General features: G+C 34.4%; 1 protein-coding gene across 1 annotated transcript in view; it reads right to left on the bottom strand.

The window, feature by feature from the left end:
- Positions 1 to 15,594, bottom strand: part of LOC136026395 (protein DENND6A-like) — a gene marked incomplete in the record, with an annotated part of 240,547 nt that overhangs the window by 214,893 nt on the left and 10,060 nt on the right. The window contains 2 exon segments of the mRNA XM_065702949.1: positions 986 to 1,171; positions 4,091 to 4,417. Of these exon segments, the coding sequence (XP_065559021.1) occupies positions 986 to 1,171; positions 4,091 to 4,417 (513 nt within the window).

Here is a 15,594-nt window from a genome sequence, read left to right on the forward strand (position 1 = left end):
TTTAAATTACAGAACAATTATGGCAAAGAACGTTATAGTAAAGAACGAACTCTAGCCCGCAGTAAATGAAATATTAAATTAAATGCAATTTTTGACAAACGCTATTATAGTAAAGGACGAACTCTAGTCCATAGTAATCTGGGTTGCAGTGGTAGTTAGTAGCCTAGTAAGAGACCATCACGTCATTGCAAAAAAAATAAAACAGCCAATAACTTTAAAAATAGTGTCAGATCGAAACACAAAGTGAGGAATTGAATTCATGTCAGAATTCTTCAGTTCAATTAAAATTGCCTATTTGCGACCCTACGACTTGAAACAAAAGAACAAAACGATAATTATGCCATTATGTAGTTTAGGTATGTCAGATGACATAAGCACATTTATGAATTATATAACAATGCAAGTAAGGCAAAAATATAAAGACTGGGGGAAAGCAGGGAAAGAAATTTTTTGGTATCTATTATGTCTTACATATTACGGATGAATTTGTATGAACCAAAACAACTAAGACGAAAGGCCTGTGAAAATGTCTGAGGTAATGATGCACAAAAATGAAGCGCAACGAGATCTGCGGCAAGAATACATACGACAGCAAGCATCAGAACGAATCCCAAGCAAGAATAATGGACAATGAAATCTGCGGTTAGAAGAGAAGCGACAGCAAGAATCACAATGAGTAACAAGGGAATCAAATTTTATAGAACGGATGATCGTTCGATGCATTAACAGGGAGAAGGAATTGGATTCAAACCAGGATTTCTTAATTCCATTGACATTACTGATTTGACTCTTCATGATTTAAAACTAAAGAGTAACGAAATATTATATATATATATATATATATATATATATATATATATATATATATATATATATATATATATATATATATATATATATATATATATATATTTCATCATTATTTGTATTAACTGTAACATGGACCCATTTATATATTGTCTGCTTATTAATATGAAGTTTCTACCTGTATACTTGTTCCGAGGATTCCGAGACTAATAGTTTGTCCTGGTAGAGGTGCTGGCCATCCATCAATCTCCCTGCAAATCGCGTGCAAATCAGGATTTCGGTCATCAAAATAATAAGGCGCAATCACACCGCATAATTTAGAAAAGAAGTCAGGGAATGGCAATTTTGTCGTAACTACAACAGACTAAAAGAGAAAGAAAGCTTATTTGAACCTGTTCAAAATATAGAAACAAATAGTAGAAAACAAGCAATAAACAGGTGCACACATTCCTACCAATGAAGGGCGACAAGAGAGGAGAGGGGGACAGAAAAATAAAATAAATCCATTTTAGTCCACTTTATATAAATGTTTTCGTGAGATTAGGCGAATTAGGCCAAACCACACTCCCTTTGTCGAATAAACAGGCAAAACAATGAGAGCAAAGTTCTAGACAGCGATGGAATGTGCTTAAAAATTCCCAATATTCCGGCCAAGTATCATAAACTATTACAGAAAAAAAGAGAAGATGGATAGAAGAAAAGCAGTAAAGAATCGACAATAATTGTAGGAAGAATTGTACTTCCTAACAAGTCAAGTCCCATCCCAAAACAGATGTTTTGATAAACTAAAATAATTTTTAGACGACGTGGCCGGAACGTGATTAAAACTTGCAAGGATCGATCTAAAGCCCAAATTGAAGCCCGACAACGTATTTTCAAGTTCAAACTTCCGTCCTTTTCCTAATCACAAGCCTTTAAGATGGCTTGAATGTAGTTCTACAATTGTCTTGCAGAAACAAAAATTAAAAGCTAAGTACCACTTAAGATCCGGCTCAGGTCCTCGGGATATATTGCCAAAGTTTGCGATCTGGGAAAGCCAGGCTCTAAGCAAAACAGAGTTCTTTGTTTCAAAGTTAACAATTCCTTGTCATAAATTTGGGATGCCACCCAGACAGGCAAATGTGAAGATTTTCATATTTACTTTACAGCTTATACAATTTTCAAATTCCTTTTTCGTTGAGATTTTGACGCATTTTCCCACCCCCAACCTTTCCAAAATAGATTCTTGTGTTACATGTCGGCACACTGATGTTACAAAAAAAGTTTTGCTTTTATTCATCAACTAGCTTACGTTGATGCGATCTCAAAGAAAGGATATTCAATGAAAATTCTTCCCTAGAAAATTCCCCGGTATTTGTGTATTATTCAGAACGAACCCAATAAGTGAAGTTAGGTTTTTTCGTGAAACAAAATACCATGCAGGTACATTTTATGAGAAAATCCGGTTTCATAGCCACAAAGACAAAACTCAATTTAGTTTGCTATGCATAGTGATAGAAGATAGTGTCTGAACATGGATTTTGAAATCAAGATTTGGGATTTGCCAAAGACTGAAAAAGAGGCAATTATATTTTTCCAGGATAAGGGGTTGTTGCCCACAACAAAACAGTGAGTCAATGGACACTACATGACTTTTTACTCTTACGAGAAGGAACATTTTAGGAAGTGTAACAATAGGCCATGTTTGAAAAAAGTCAATTTGCGTGTAAATACGTGGTAATTTTACAATTTTCCTAATAAAGTATTATATTTTCATCATATTCTGTTTTATTTCATTAGCTTTATCAAAAGTTAGGCCTATATATTTGCACATTAGGGGGGGGGGGTGCATTATATCAAATACCTAACTTAATCTAACCTAACCACCTCTATATATAAAATGTTTAAATAGAATGTACCTGCATCGTAGTTTGTTTCACGAAAGAACCTAACTTCACTTATTGAGTGTGTTCTGGATAATACACAAGTACCAAATCCCCGGCGAAACATTTACCCCCTTCCCCGCAGAACATTCTGTTACACATTAAATAACAACCGCATTTTGAAACTTTGAACCGCATTTTCGGCATTGTGAAGTGACATTCACGAGAGGTGTAGCATAAGTGGGAGACAGTAACAACGACAATCAAAGGGTTAAAATTAACCTTGCACTTGATGCCCATTTAACCGCATTTTGAGAAGTATTTCAAAAACTTTCCCAAGAAAATTTCCCCATAGACCATTTTCCTCCTAGAAAATCACCCCTGCTGAAAATTCTCTCTCCCCAGAGGAAAATGCCCCCAACATTTCCCCTTTATTGGGGAATTGAATCCATAAATTAAAAACACGATAATACACTGAATCGATAAACAAGAATATCGACTTTTTTCAAACGTTATGCTTTCCAAAATAGGGTTGAGATAAAAATAACTTATATAATCTAAAAAAAAACACCAAAGCACTTACAATAAAAAAAAAACGTAAAAAACATCAAAAACTTGTTTATATGCATTTTTGATATGTTTTTACAAGTCGAAAAAAAATTTTGAGTGAGGGTTTGAATCTCATTGCCCCCCCCCCCCCTGGACAGGGTCTTACGAAAAACCAATGCGATAAAAAAAAATAATTTTTTTCCAGCGAGCCCCCCTCTCCCGTATAGAAGGTAATTTCTGTTCATTTTTGCTCTATACTTTCACTTCAAAAACAATTATATGGAGAAGACATAGACAAGAACAATAAACTATATTTTTACTTTGAATTTTTAAAATGTTGATATTTCAACACAATATATCTTGCTTCAGAGACAGTTATGTGCAGGTGCATAGGAGTTTTTGGAATCTTATATTTATTGATTTGTTGGGTTCTTTTTCTGGTTCGAAAGAATATAATGCAATTCTTTAATATACAATATGAATGTATCAGAAGGTTAAAAAAATTAAATATACAACGATGATATTCTATAAGACATAGGTGGCTATTCATAACAAGTGAGAAAAATTTATAATTTCGAAATAAAACGTAGCAGTATAGGGTCAGGGTCCTACTTTCCTGTGGGGCAGGGGGGCAACTGTCCCCTCCAGATCCCGGTTTGCCCCTTTTCACCTGAGATTATTTTCTTCAAAATCTTATCAAAACTAAGATAAGCCTCCATAATTCAAGCATCCAGAAAAACAGGTAATTTTTCATGCGAAGTATTTTACTTTTCTTCGAAGGATTCTCATTCCCACTGTACACATGTGGTTGGTATCGAATTATGATGACTTTTTTTAGCCTAACTTAGGAAACAGAGAATAAATCCACTTACTTTTTGAAAATAACCTCTTTTCAGTGACTTGTCTTTGACCTGTCGGAAATACACGAATCCCCACATAAACATTGGATCAATAGATAAAGTGGGTAAACAATTTTGGTTGTAATATGTGTGGAGCTTTGATAAGTAGTAAAGTGGAGATCTTCTAGTTAGTTTATTGCTACTTAAAGGACTTTTTTCATCAGGAATGGGTGGCTTGTGGCGTACTCTAAAGAAAAATTGCGTATCTCCCATACAACCAGAGTTAGAGTCAGGAAATGCTAAGTAACAGTAGTTTATTTTCTCTTGTTCGCTCAATTCAACACCCTCGGGATAAACAGCCTGGAAATAGAAAACACTGTTTAGTACAAAAAAAAATCAAAAATATTGAAGGGGGGAATAATAGGAAGAAATGTTAAACATATTTTAGGGGCAGAGCCAAGGCTCTACCAAGACCAACTTAAGTTGTAGAAAGCCAGCCAATCCACGTCAGCAATGACAGGACGATAAAATACCACAATAACACCTGATCCCACCATAGCACCTTGCGAATGCCAATCAGTCCTGACTATCTACAGAAACTATTTTGCTTTGAATACATTATTTTTTTTCTGAATCCAATGGAACAAACAAATGCCACTATTTTGACTCAAAAGGCAGCACTTGCAGTGAAATCAGATTCCTTTTTCTGCAAATGGAAATCACTAATAAACCACTTGAAAGAAATCACGATTTCATCGTTTCAAAAGCATCACGTAGTGGAGGAGCAGGACACCGCCTTTCTTATTTTACTACGGTTTTACTTAAGTTTTACTCATTTAAGTAAAAAGCACTGGAGTTGCTTTAGAGCAATTCCATCATGATGACGGAATATGGACGTGGTAGAAGATTGGCTTTTAACACATTAAATGCATGGGTATGGTATGTTGAATTCTCTTACAGGTAGTGTTAATGGGGCAGACCACCAGCAGTTATTAAAAAAATACAATTTTTTTCCACAGTATAGACAAGTGAGGTAATTTTTCCAATTCATTTCTTGTATATTATTTAATTTATTTGTATTTTGTTGAATGTGTGTTTCATTAATCGTATTATTACTGGTCATTTATTTGTATTTTGTTGAATGTGTGACTCATTAATCGTATTATTACTGGCCATTTATGTTTCATCAATATTGTTATTAGTGGTTACTTTATGATTTCTTTTACCATTTTCAAGAGTTTAATACTCACAATAGAGCATGCGTTTCCCTCTTCTTCTATTAATTAAACACAAGGGGCTATACATCATTATAGAGATTACACCCAGTCAGTATCCTTCATTAAACGGTGACTTATTCTAAACTTAGCTTGGTTAGGCATACCCTATTTTGTCTCGCGACTCGGGGATCGAATTGGAACTTTCAGGAAAAATTGTCCCGCATTTGTGGAGGGGGATTTCGTGCTTTGATGTTAGTTCTAAGTAAACCCCCAGCTAGATCGAAAGATATAAGGGAAAAAATAGATGCATAGTGAAGTATTCTATCTCTCTATCAAGTCTGATCCTTTTCGGGTTGAACAACATGCATACAAAATGTAAAAACTTTATTTGATATACTAAGCTTAATTTTGAAGACAGGATTTAGTTCATTTGGTAGGCACCATCTATTTTTCTTAAAACTCATTTTACCTAATTTGTTTGGTTGGTTGCTAAATATAGTTTTAATCATTGACGTCAAATTTCCTACTAGTTACTCAAACTCTAGTTTATGGTTTATAGAATATTTCTCTCATAATAGTACATCGCAGTTCTTAGTACACACATAAAATATAGGATTATTTAAACTTTTTTGAAGAAACCCAAATAACTTAGACTAAAATTTTGCCCCAAATATCACGCAAAGTCCCTAACAAAGTCGAGGGACTAAAGATTGTGTATAAATATTGACTATGTCATACAAAGAGAAATGGGCATCAATCAGTTGAAATCAAAGAAATAGAAACGAAAACAAGAAAGCAATAAGACACTGAAACTGATTGAAATTGCCAAGGATTGTATTTATTTATTGAACAACTTTCATAGAGGGCAAGTATGACTTCCAAGCTTTCAAAATAATAACCAGGACCAGGCCTCCAAATGTTGGTAAAAATTCCATTAAAAAACCGAAAAAATAGAAAAAAATGGAAGCATTGCTTAGATTAGAACTAAAACGAGGGTTATTCCAATTTTGTTATCTTTTTAACTAAACTAAAACGTATGGTTTCATATAAGCCATTATTCATTTGAGGTTTCTACTAACAAAAAAAAAATATGCCTTTGAACGAGTTTTGCACCTAATTTTACGAGACAAATAGTAGGTCCAATATAGACCTTAAAGGCTCAAAATTGTATTCTACGCACAAAGAAAAGACGCACAGACATTGATTAAATTGCCGCTATTAAGTCACTACAATGGTCCTTTAAAAGAGAGAAAACGCTGCTTCATTTTTTATCTATGAGATTTTAAACGTCGATTGACATTATTATTGATTGGAACAGACTGTCTGAGCTTGGAAATAATCTGACATTACAAACCAAAGAATTGACGTATACTGAAATGTCCTCTTAAAACCATGAAACGTAGGATAGTTGAGGAGTTGATAAATTGTGTTCGAAGCCTGAGTTCAATAATATCCTAGCCTATGTAGATTTGATTTAGAGAAAGAAAACAGTAATTGTTACAGACTGCTGCAATTCTGTAGGTATAACATCTAGTTGTAAGCAATACAGTACTTGGTCATCAAATGGCCCATATATTAACATGAGGTTCACGAACCGTAGTAAGGAGCGACCCGGCTCAATAATAACCGAAACTCTAAAAACGAAATTTTGATGCCAATAGTTGCATTAAAAGAATCAAACTTTAATGCTGATTTTATATATTTATAAGTTCCATCAAGTTTAGTTTTACCCATAAAAAGTTACGAGCCTGAGAAAAGTGGCCTTATTTTAGAAAATAGGGGATAACGCCCCCTAAAAGTGATGGCATCTTAACAAAAATCACAACATCAGATTCAACGTATCAGTAAACCCTACTGTATCAAGCTCTTATCTACAAAAATGTGGAATTTTGTATTTTTTGCCAGAAGGAAGATCACAGATGCTTGTCTTTTTTTAGGGGTGATAGTATCGACACAGTTGCCCTAAAATGTCACGAGAGGGCTCATTCTAACTAAAATTAAAATTTCTAGTGCCCTTTTTAAGTGACCAAAAAATTACAGGGCACCTAGGCCCCCTTCGACGCACATTTTTCCCCAAAATCACCAGATCAAAATTTTGAGATAAACATTCTTTTCAGCTTAGTCGAAAACCTAATAACTAAGTCTTTGGGGACGACTTACTCCCCCACAGTCCCCAGGGGAGGGGCTGCAAGTTACAAACTTTGGCCATTGTTTACATATAGTAATAGTTATTATGAAGTAAACAGACGCTTTTAGGGGGGACTTTTTCGCGTTGGGTTACATGGGAGGATCTTTCCATGGAGGAATTTATCATGAGGTAAAAGAATTTTCATGAAGGGGGCGCAGGATTTTCTAGCATTATTAAAAAAAAACAAGAGCTAAGCGCTCATATGACACTTGTGACGAGGCAAGAAGAGCTAAGAGCCAAGAGCTAATATGGTATGAGCTCTAACAAAATTCTAAGAATCAATAGATTGATTTAAAAGGAAAATCAGAGGCTTAATGCCGGTTAGGATTTAAAATAAGAGCTCTGAGCCACGATATCCTTCTAAATATCAAAATTCATTAAGACCCGATCACCCGCTCGAAAGTTATAAATACCTCATTTTTTCTAGTTTTTCCTCTCCCTTTAACCCCCCAGATGGTCGAATCTGGGAAAACAACTTTATCAAGTCAATTTGTGCAGCTCCCTGACACGCCTACCAATTTTCATCGTCCTAGCACGTCCAGAAGCACCAAACTCGCCAAATCACTGAACCCCTCCCCCAACTCCCCCAAAAAGAGCGAATCCAGTACGGTTACGTCAATCACGTAACAAGGACATTTGCTTATTCTTTACACCAAGCTTCATCCTGATTCCTCCACTCCAAGTGTTTTCCAAGATTTCCCCCTCCAACTCCCCCCAATGTCAAAAGATCTGGTCGAGATTTGAAATAAGAGCTCTGAGACATGAATTCCTTCTAAATATCAGATTTCATTAAGATCCGATCACCTATTTGTAAGATAAAAATACTCCAATTTTTACGTTTTCCAAGAATTCCGGTTTCCCCCTCCAACTCCCCCCAATGTCACAGGATCTGGTCGGAATTTAAAATTAAAGCTTAAAGCACAAGATCATTCTAAATATCAAATTTCATTTAAGATCTGGTCACCCTTTCGTAAGTTACAAATACCTCATTTTTCCAAATCCCCCCCCCAGCTCTACCAAAGAGAGCATATCCGGTCCGGTTATGTCATTCACGTATCTTAGACAGGTTTTTATTCTTCCCATCCAGTTCCATCTTGATCTCTCCGCTTTAAGTATTTTCTAAGATTTCTGGTCCCCCCAACACCCCCCCCCCCAAATGACGCTGGATCCGGATGAGATTTAAAATAAGAGATCTGAGTTACGCGGTCCTTCTAAATATGAAGTTTCATGAAGATCCGATCACACCTTCGTAAGTTAAAAATACGTCATTTTTTCTAATTTTTCATAATTAACCCCCCCCCCCCCAATAGAGCGGATCCGTTCCAATTATGTAAATCACGTATCTAAGACTTCCGCTTATTTTTCCCACCAAGTTTCATCCCGATCCCTCAAATTTAAGCGTTTTCCATGATTTTAGGTTCCCCCACCCCAAACTCCCCCAATGTCACCAGGTCCGGTCGGGATTTAAAATAAGAGCTTTGAGACACGATATCCTTCTAAATAAAAAATTTCATTGAGATCCGATCGCCCGTTCGTAAGTTAAAAGTACCTCATTTTTTCTAATTTTTCAGAATTACCCCCCCCCCCAACTATCCCAAAGAGAGCGGATCCGTTCCGGTTATGTCAATCATGTATCTAGGAATTGTGTTTACTTTTCCCTTCAAGTTTCATAAAAAAAAACTGTTATGATAATCTAAATATATTATTTAGGGATAAAACTACAAATTTTCAAACTACTGCTCTTTCAAAATTTGTGAATTTTTGAACATTTACATACTCAGGAGTGTCAGTCGGGTATGGGACCCTTAGGTTTGAAACGTTATGATTTTGGGTTATTTTTCACTGAAAAAATAAATAAGTTTCCTCTCTCCTAGTTTTTGAAAGCTGCATTTTCCTCCATCTACAATTTTAAAAAAAAATTAAAATCAATATCCACTTCTATTTTCATAAATTGGCCACCTTGTCCCCATTTTGACGACAGTTTAAGCACATAAAATACTCATTAGACTAGCACAATAATTCATGATAAAAGTTAAAACAGTGATACTACACATTGTTATTTCATTTAATGCAAAAGTACTTTGTCAAGCAAGAAAAAAGTAACATGCAAAATCTGAATTGTATACAGTAAAAATCTTTTCATTTTGCTTTTCTAGAAATGAAAATTGGTAATTTCAAGTAGAGTTTGCTAGGAAATGATTATGTAAGAAAAAAATCGAAAGAATAATATAAATAATTCAGAAGCTAAACACATTTTCGAAGGTGTTATTTGTTAGATTTTTTTTATCTTTTTCCTTGATTAGCAATTCTCTGTACAATACAAAAACGACGATTTGGGATAGCAAGTGGATCTCTTTTCCCCATCAAATAATTTTCGTTTAATCACTAGTAGTAAGTTACTACTGCACTTGCTTTTAGAAATAACAACCCTAAAATGATCAAAGAATATACTCTGCCTGGTTTAGGATGGAATTGCTCGTGAACAGGTTCTATGACTATCTACCTTAGTTCTTCTGCCCTAGGAATGATGCATGGACGGATAATAGATAGACATATCTATTAACAAATGAACTAACATCATTTTTTACAATCCTAATAAGATGGTTAATGCCAGATTTGCCTCTTCCTCAATCGGGCTATCTGTCTTGTCTTTTTCTACAATTGGCTATGGCTTGATGCCCACAACTATTCGATTTTAATTAAAATTGAACAAGAGAGCCCTGATCAAATAGGAGATAGGAACAGAAGTATCATCAATTCTCCCAAAGTATCATGCATGTCACCTATTCAACTTTTCCTATGTTAGCTAAGCTGAAGATCCTACAATGGAATTGTGTTTCTATAAGTTCAAATAAATTTGCTGATCTTATCCAATGTGTAAATGATAATAGAATTGGGATTATTTGTCTACAAGAGACTAATCTTCATCAGTTCAAGAAAATCAAAATGCCTGGGTACAAGTGCTATAGGAAAGACAGATCAAATAATAGAAAGGGGAGGGGTGTTGCCATTTTTTTTTCATGATTCAATCAAACATTCCCCACAGCCTTTAATTATAAACAGGGATGGAATTGATAATGTAGGTATAACAATTACCCTAGATAATGGTGATCATCTTGCCATAAAATCACTGTATAGCCCATGTGGGAGCAAAGACATCCAAAGGGTCTTGGAATCAGAACTATCAGTTAATAATACCGTTATTTTTGGTGATTTTAATGCCCATAGCCTTCTCTGGGAACAATCAGCTGGTAGCAACAAAGCAGGAAGAGGAGTAGAGTACATTTTGTCAAATTTTCCAGACACTTTGATTTTCACTCCATTTAACTTCCAGACCAGGTATAACATTTCATCTAACAGCTATAGATTTACTTCTGGGTCCTTCTTCATATTATTATCTAATTCACATAGTAAAAGTCTCGTCTCTGCAATCTGATCATTCTACAATTCTTACATCATTTCGAGATTTATACTATCCTCCCAAATTCCACATACCTACATTTAATAACTCGAAAGGCAATTGGTCCCTTTTTCGTGAACTTTTCCTTTGTTTCTTCCAATTCTGATATTATTGCCATTGGGTCTAACTTTTTTTGAGAGAGAGAGAGAGAGAGAGAAAGATGGGTTTATTAATATAAATAACAAAACAAAACAAGCAAATGGCCCGAAGCAAAGCTTGTTTGGGCTTACAACCCCAATACACATACAAATAAAAACAATACGAAAAGAAGAAGAAAAAAAAAGAAAAGAAAAGAAAAAGAAAAGAAAAGAAGAAGAAAAAAATTCAATTAGCCTGCAATTCAATCGTCACGGAATTACACTTCAAAAAAGACAAAACAAAAAGAAACTAAAACCACTTGACCAGTATCGCCTAGAACAAAACCAACGTCTTGGCTCCACTTGAGGTCCACCCAACAATCAAAACCATAAATATTAAGACAAAATAGCTTTAATTCCCGCCGAAATTCAAGAAAATTATCCATGTTTCTCAAAGTCGTAGGTAAACAATTCCATGCATGGGGTCCTAGATGCCGAATAGAAAATTGAGATCTACGGGTAATAGCAAGTGGACGACGAATTATATCGGACTGTCTCGTAGAATGTGTATGAATATCACTTCCTAATTCAAACATACTTTTAAAACATATTGGTGAACAATTTTGAAAATATTTATACATAAACAGGCTTCGATAAAAAGTAATAAGTCCTGCTAAAGGCAAGATTTTGCAATCTATATACCTCTTTTGTACCGAGTCTTTAAAACCTACACCACATAACACACGAAGCGCTTTATTCTGCAAAACTCGAATATGATGGAGATAAGAAGGAAATGTACTACCTCAAACATTACAACAATATAGCAGATAAGGATGAATTAGGGAATAATATAGTGTTCTTAAAATATCTCTTGGGAAAATGTACTTCAACTTTCTTAAAATGCCAACATTCCTAGCGAGTTTAAGACTAATATAATCTATATGTTCTTTAAAACTAAGACATTCATCAATTAATACTCCTAGATATTTTGTACAATTTATTCTTAAAATACTCATTTCAGCAATATTAAGTCTATCTATCCAAGGGTAATAATTTGAGCTCCTACCATACAATAAAAAGCAAGATTTACTATAATTCAAATTTAACTTATTAAGCTTCATCCACTTTTGTACAAACTCCAGACAAGAACTAATACGACTCAACAGCTGAATTCCTATTTGTGCAGCCACAGTTATATGAGTGTCATCCGCAAAGCTGGGGACAATTACTTTTTCCCCGTCACATCCTATGTCAAGATCATACGAAATCATATTAAAAGCTCTACATAAATCATTTATAAAAATTAGAAATAACAGGGGACCAAGAACAGATCCTTGAGGTACTCCAAATTTAACACTACTGACTGAAGAAACATTATCCCCTAGTTGTACATATTGAGTTCTTTCTTTTAAAAACGAGGACAGTAATTCAAGAAATGGTCCTCTAAAACCGTAATTTTCTAATTTGGCAATGAGTATAAAATGGTCAACGCAGTCAAAAGCTTTTACAATATCAAGAAAAACAGAAGCGACTTTCATACCATTATCCAACGCATCACTCACAAAAGTTGTCAAAAATAAAACAGCATGCTCAGTAGATAGACCCCTCCGAAAACCAAATTGATTTGGATTAAAAAATGACTTATTCTCCAAAAATTCAACCATTCTTTTAACTGTTAATTTCTCAAACAATCTGGATACTACTGGTAATAAAGAAATGGGCCTATAATTTCCTAGTACATTTTTATCTCCACCTTTATAGACAGGAATAACTTTTGCAATTTTAAGACAACTTGGAAACACTCCAGTCCTTAAACATTCATTAAATAAATACACTAAATGACCGGAAATAACAGGGTAAATATATTTTAAAGTTTTGACTGTTACAAAATCAGAGCCTGAAGCTCCAATTTTTTATTTTTCAATGTTTCAGAAAGCTCAGAAGCATTGATTGGCTTCAAATATGCTGAAACATCACTTGCATTCGACAAATATTTCTTAAAACTACCTTCATGCTCAGAAATAACTATACTTCAGACAAAATCCTTCCCCACATTAGCAAAATGACGGCACATTCTATCAGCAACTGTACTGTCATTATGTATACCGTCAGGAAACATACCATCATTATCAGGACTTACGACGGATTTTATAATTTGCCATGTTTTTCTAGGGTTACCTTCACAAGATTTAAATTTATTACGATAGTAATCAGCTTTGGCTTTACGAAGTAGTGTATTTAACTGGTTACTATAAATCTTGTATTCTGTTTTATCACTTACACTATTACTAGCCGCACACATTTTGAAGAAATATCTTCTTCTAATAATAGCCTTTAAAAGAGCTCGGGTGATCCATGGTTTCTTTGGAGTTTCTCTACGATGGGTTACATTTTTACAAGTACTACAATCAACCAATAAACTATTTATAATTGAATACCAATTTTGAAACTTAGCATTAATATCTAGTTCATCACTATTTAAAAATTCAAAATTGCATTTCTCTAACATTACTTTATAAAGAATGAGCACATTATTATCAATGATCACTTTTTTATATCTATTTTGTGAATTTGTGTTAGGCTTAGTATCTTAAAAAAAAATTTGAACACTTAAAAATATCCCAAAATGGTCAGATACTTCATTTATTATCACACTTGCATTATGGTAACTGACATTAGCAAAAATATTATCAATCAACGATGCTGAATTCATAGTAACCCTAGTTGGGACTGTAATCGAAGGCTTCAACCCATAACTCAGCATAATATTTAAAAACTGGCTAACTTCTGGATTAATAAACAAATTCATTAGGTCAATATTGAAATCACCACACACAAATATAGGTAAGTTTCTACTCCTAATCATGTCCAACTGTTTTTCTAGTAACATAAAAAATTCATTAATATTACTCGACGGAGGTCTATAAACAACAACCAAATAAAACACCTTGGATTCCTTGCAAACCTCTAATACCAAGCTCTCAAATACCATTTCTCTATTAACCCTTAAATCATCTCTTTCTATAACTAGCAAGTCTTTTCTAATGTAAGCACCCAATCCACCATGCTGATGAGTTTCTCTATTCTTAAGACACAATCGATAATTACCTATTTCTAATAAACTAGAATTATGATTCTGTAAAAAAGTTTAAGTTAAAGCTAATATTTGAATTCCAGAAAACCTGCATAGTTCAATGCTGTTGCAGTCAGCTACATTGGCAATACTAATGACCAAGTTGCATTTTTACAATGGCTCCAAAAGGCCCAAGAACTAGTGGAATGACGAGTGTAGGGTTGCAGTTCAGGCAAAAAGAAAGGCTTGTAAATTGTTCCAAAAGTCCCAACCATCTCAGTCAAATCTCTTATAAGGAATCATGTGCTAAGGTGAAACTAGTTTGTAGAAAAACTAAAGAGGGTACATGGTTGAATTTAAGCTCAAGTATCAGCTTTAGAATACCAATTTTGAATGTTCAAAATTTCATTAGCCAACTAAATAGTGGGAAGTAGTCTAAGGATGACCATAGATATGATGTCATTCAGGATGGTTATCCAATTGTCTCAGATAAAAAGAAAGTAGATATATTTACTAATATCTATAAGAATGACTGCTCAGATTTTCATTCCACCTGACCTCCTTTTTGCACTCTGCCTCTTACCTGTTTATACAAAGGCGCCCTGATGAAACCTCTTTCCCAAGATGAATTCCAGTGTAGCACTTGACTCTCTTAATATCAAGTCTTCCTCAGGTCATAATGGTATTTATATGAAGTGGATTTTTGAGTCCCCAAAGGTGGTTCGTACTGCCCTCTTAAGTCTTTATAAACTTATTTGGTCAAGCCAAAAGTTCCCAGATGCTTGGAAGATTGCTCAGGTAATTCCAAGTCATACCTTCCTATATCGGTATTACCTGCCTTTAATTAAGTTCTGGAAAGCCTTGTCTTATCAAGAATTGAGTGATTTGCTGAAGTCAACAATCTCTTTCCTAGTGAACACACAAGTTTCAGAAAAGGACATAGCACTTTAGACAATATTACCTGGCTAGAAATTGATGTTTATAACTCTCTTAAAATAAGACGTGTCACACTGGCTGTTTGACTGGTCAGATGCCTATGGCAACGTAGTTCACAATAAATCACTGGAACTTTTAATTAATCTTGACTTCCCTTACTCTTTCATAACTTTTATAAAGTCCTTTCTCACTGATAGATGTTTTTATGTTCAAGTAAATCAGTCTAGAGGTGAGTTAAGTTCTATTAAGAGAGGTCTTCCTCAAGGTTCAATATTGAGTCCTCTTCTATTCAACTTGTATGTTTCTGAATTTCAAGTATCTCATGCATCATTTGGCCTTTATGCACATGATTTGATTATTTGGAAGTCTGGAAGGGATATTGGCCTTCTTCAAATTTTTATTCAACAGGATATAAGATTAGTTCAGACATTCTCTTTAGCTTTTGGCTTCCCAATCTCAAACAGTAAAACTAAAGCCATTATATTTACTAATGGTGCTATAGATCCTCCTAATCCACTAAAACTTTTCTCAAGGGAGATCCCATATTGCAATTCTGTGAAGTTACTTGGCTTATTTATGGATTTTA

Source organism: Artemia franciscana, chromosome 4, assembly GCF_032884065.1.
Source record: "Artemia franciscana chromosome 4, ASM3288406v1, whole genome shotgun sequence".
Classification (NCBI taxonomy): Eukaryota; Metazoa; Arthropoda; class Branchiopoda; order Anostraca; family Artemiidae; genus Artemia; species Artemia franciscana.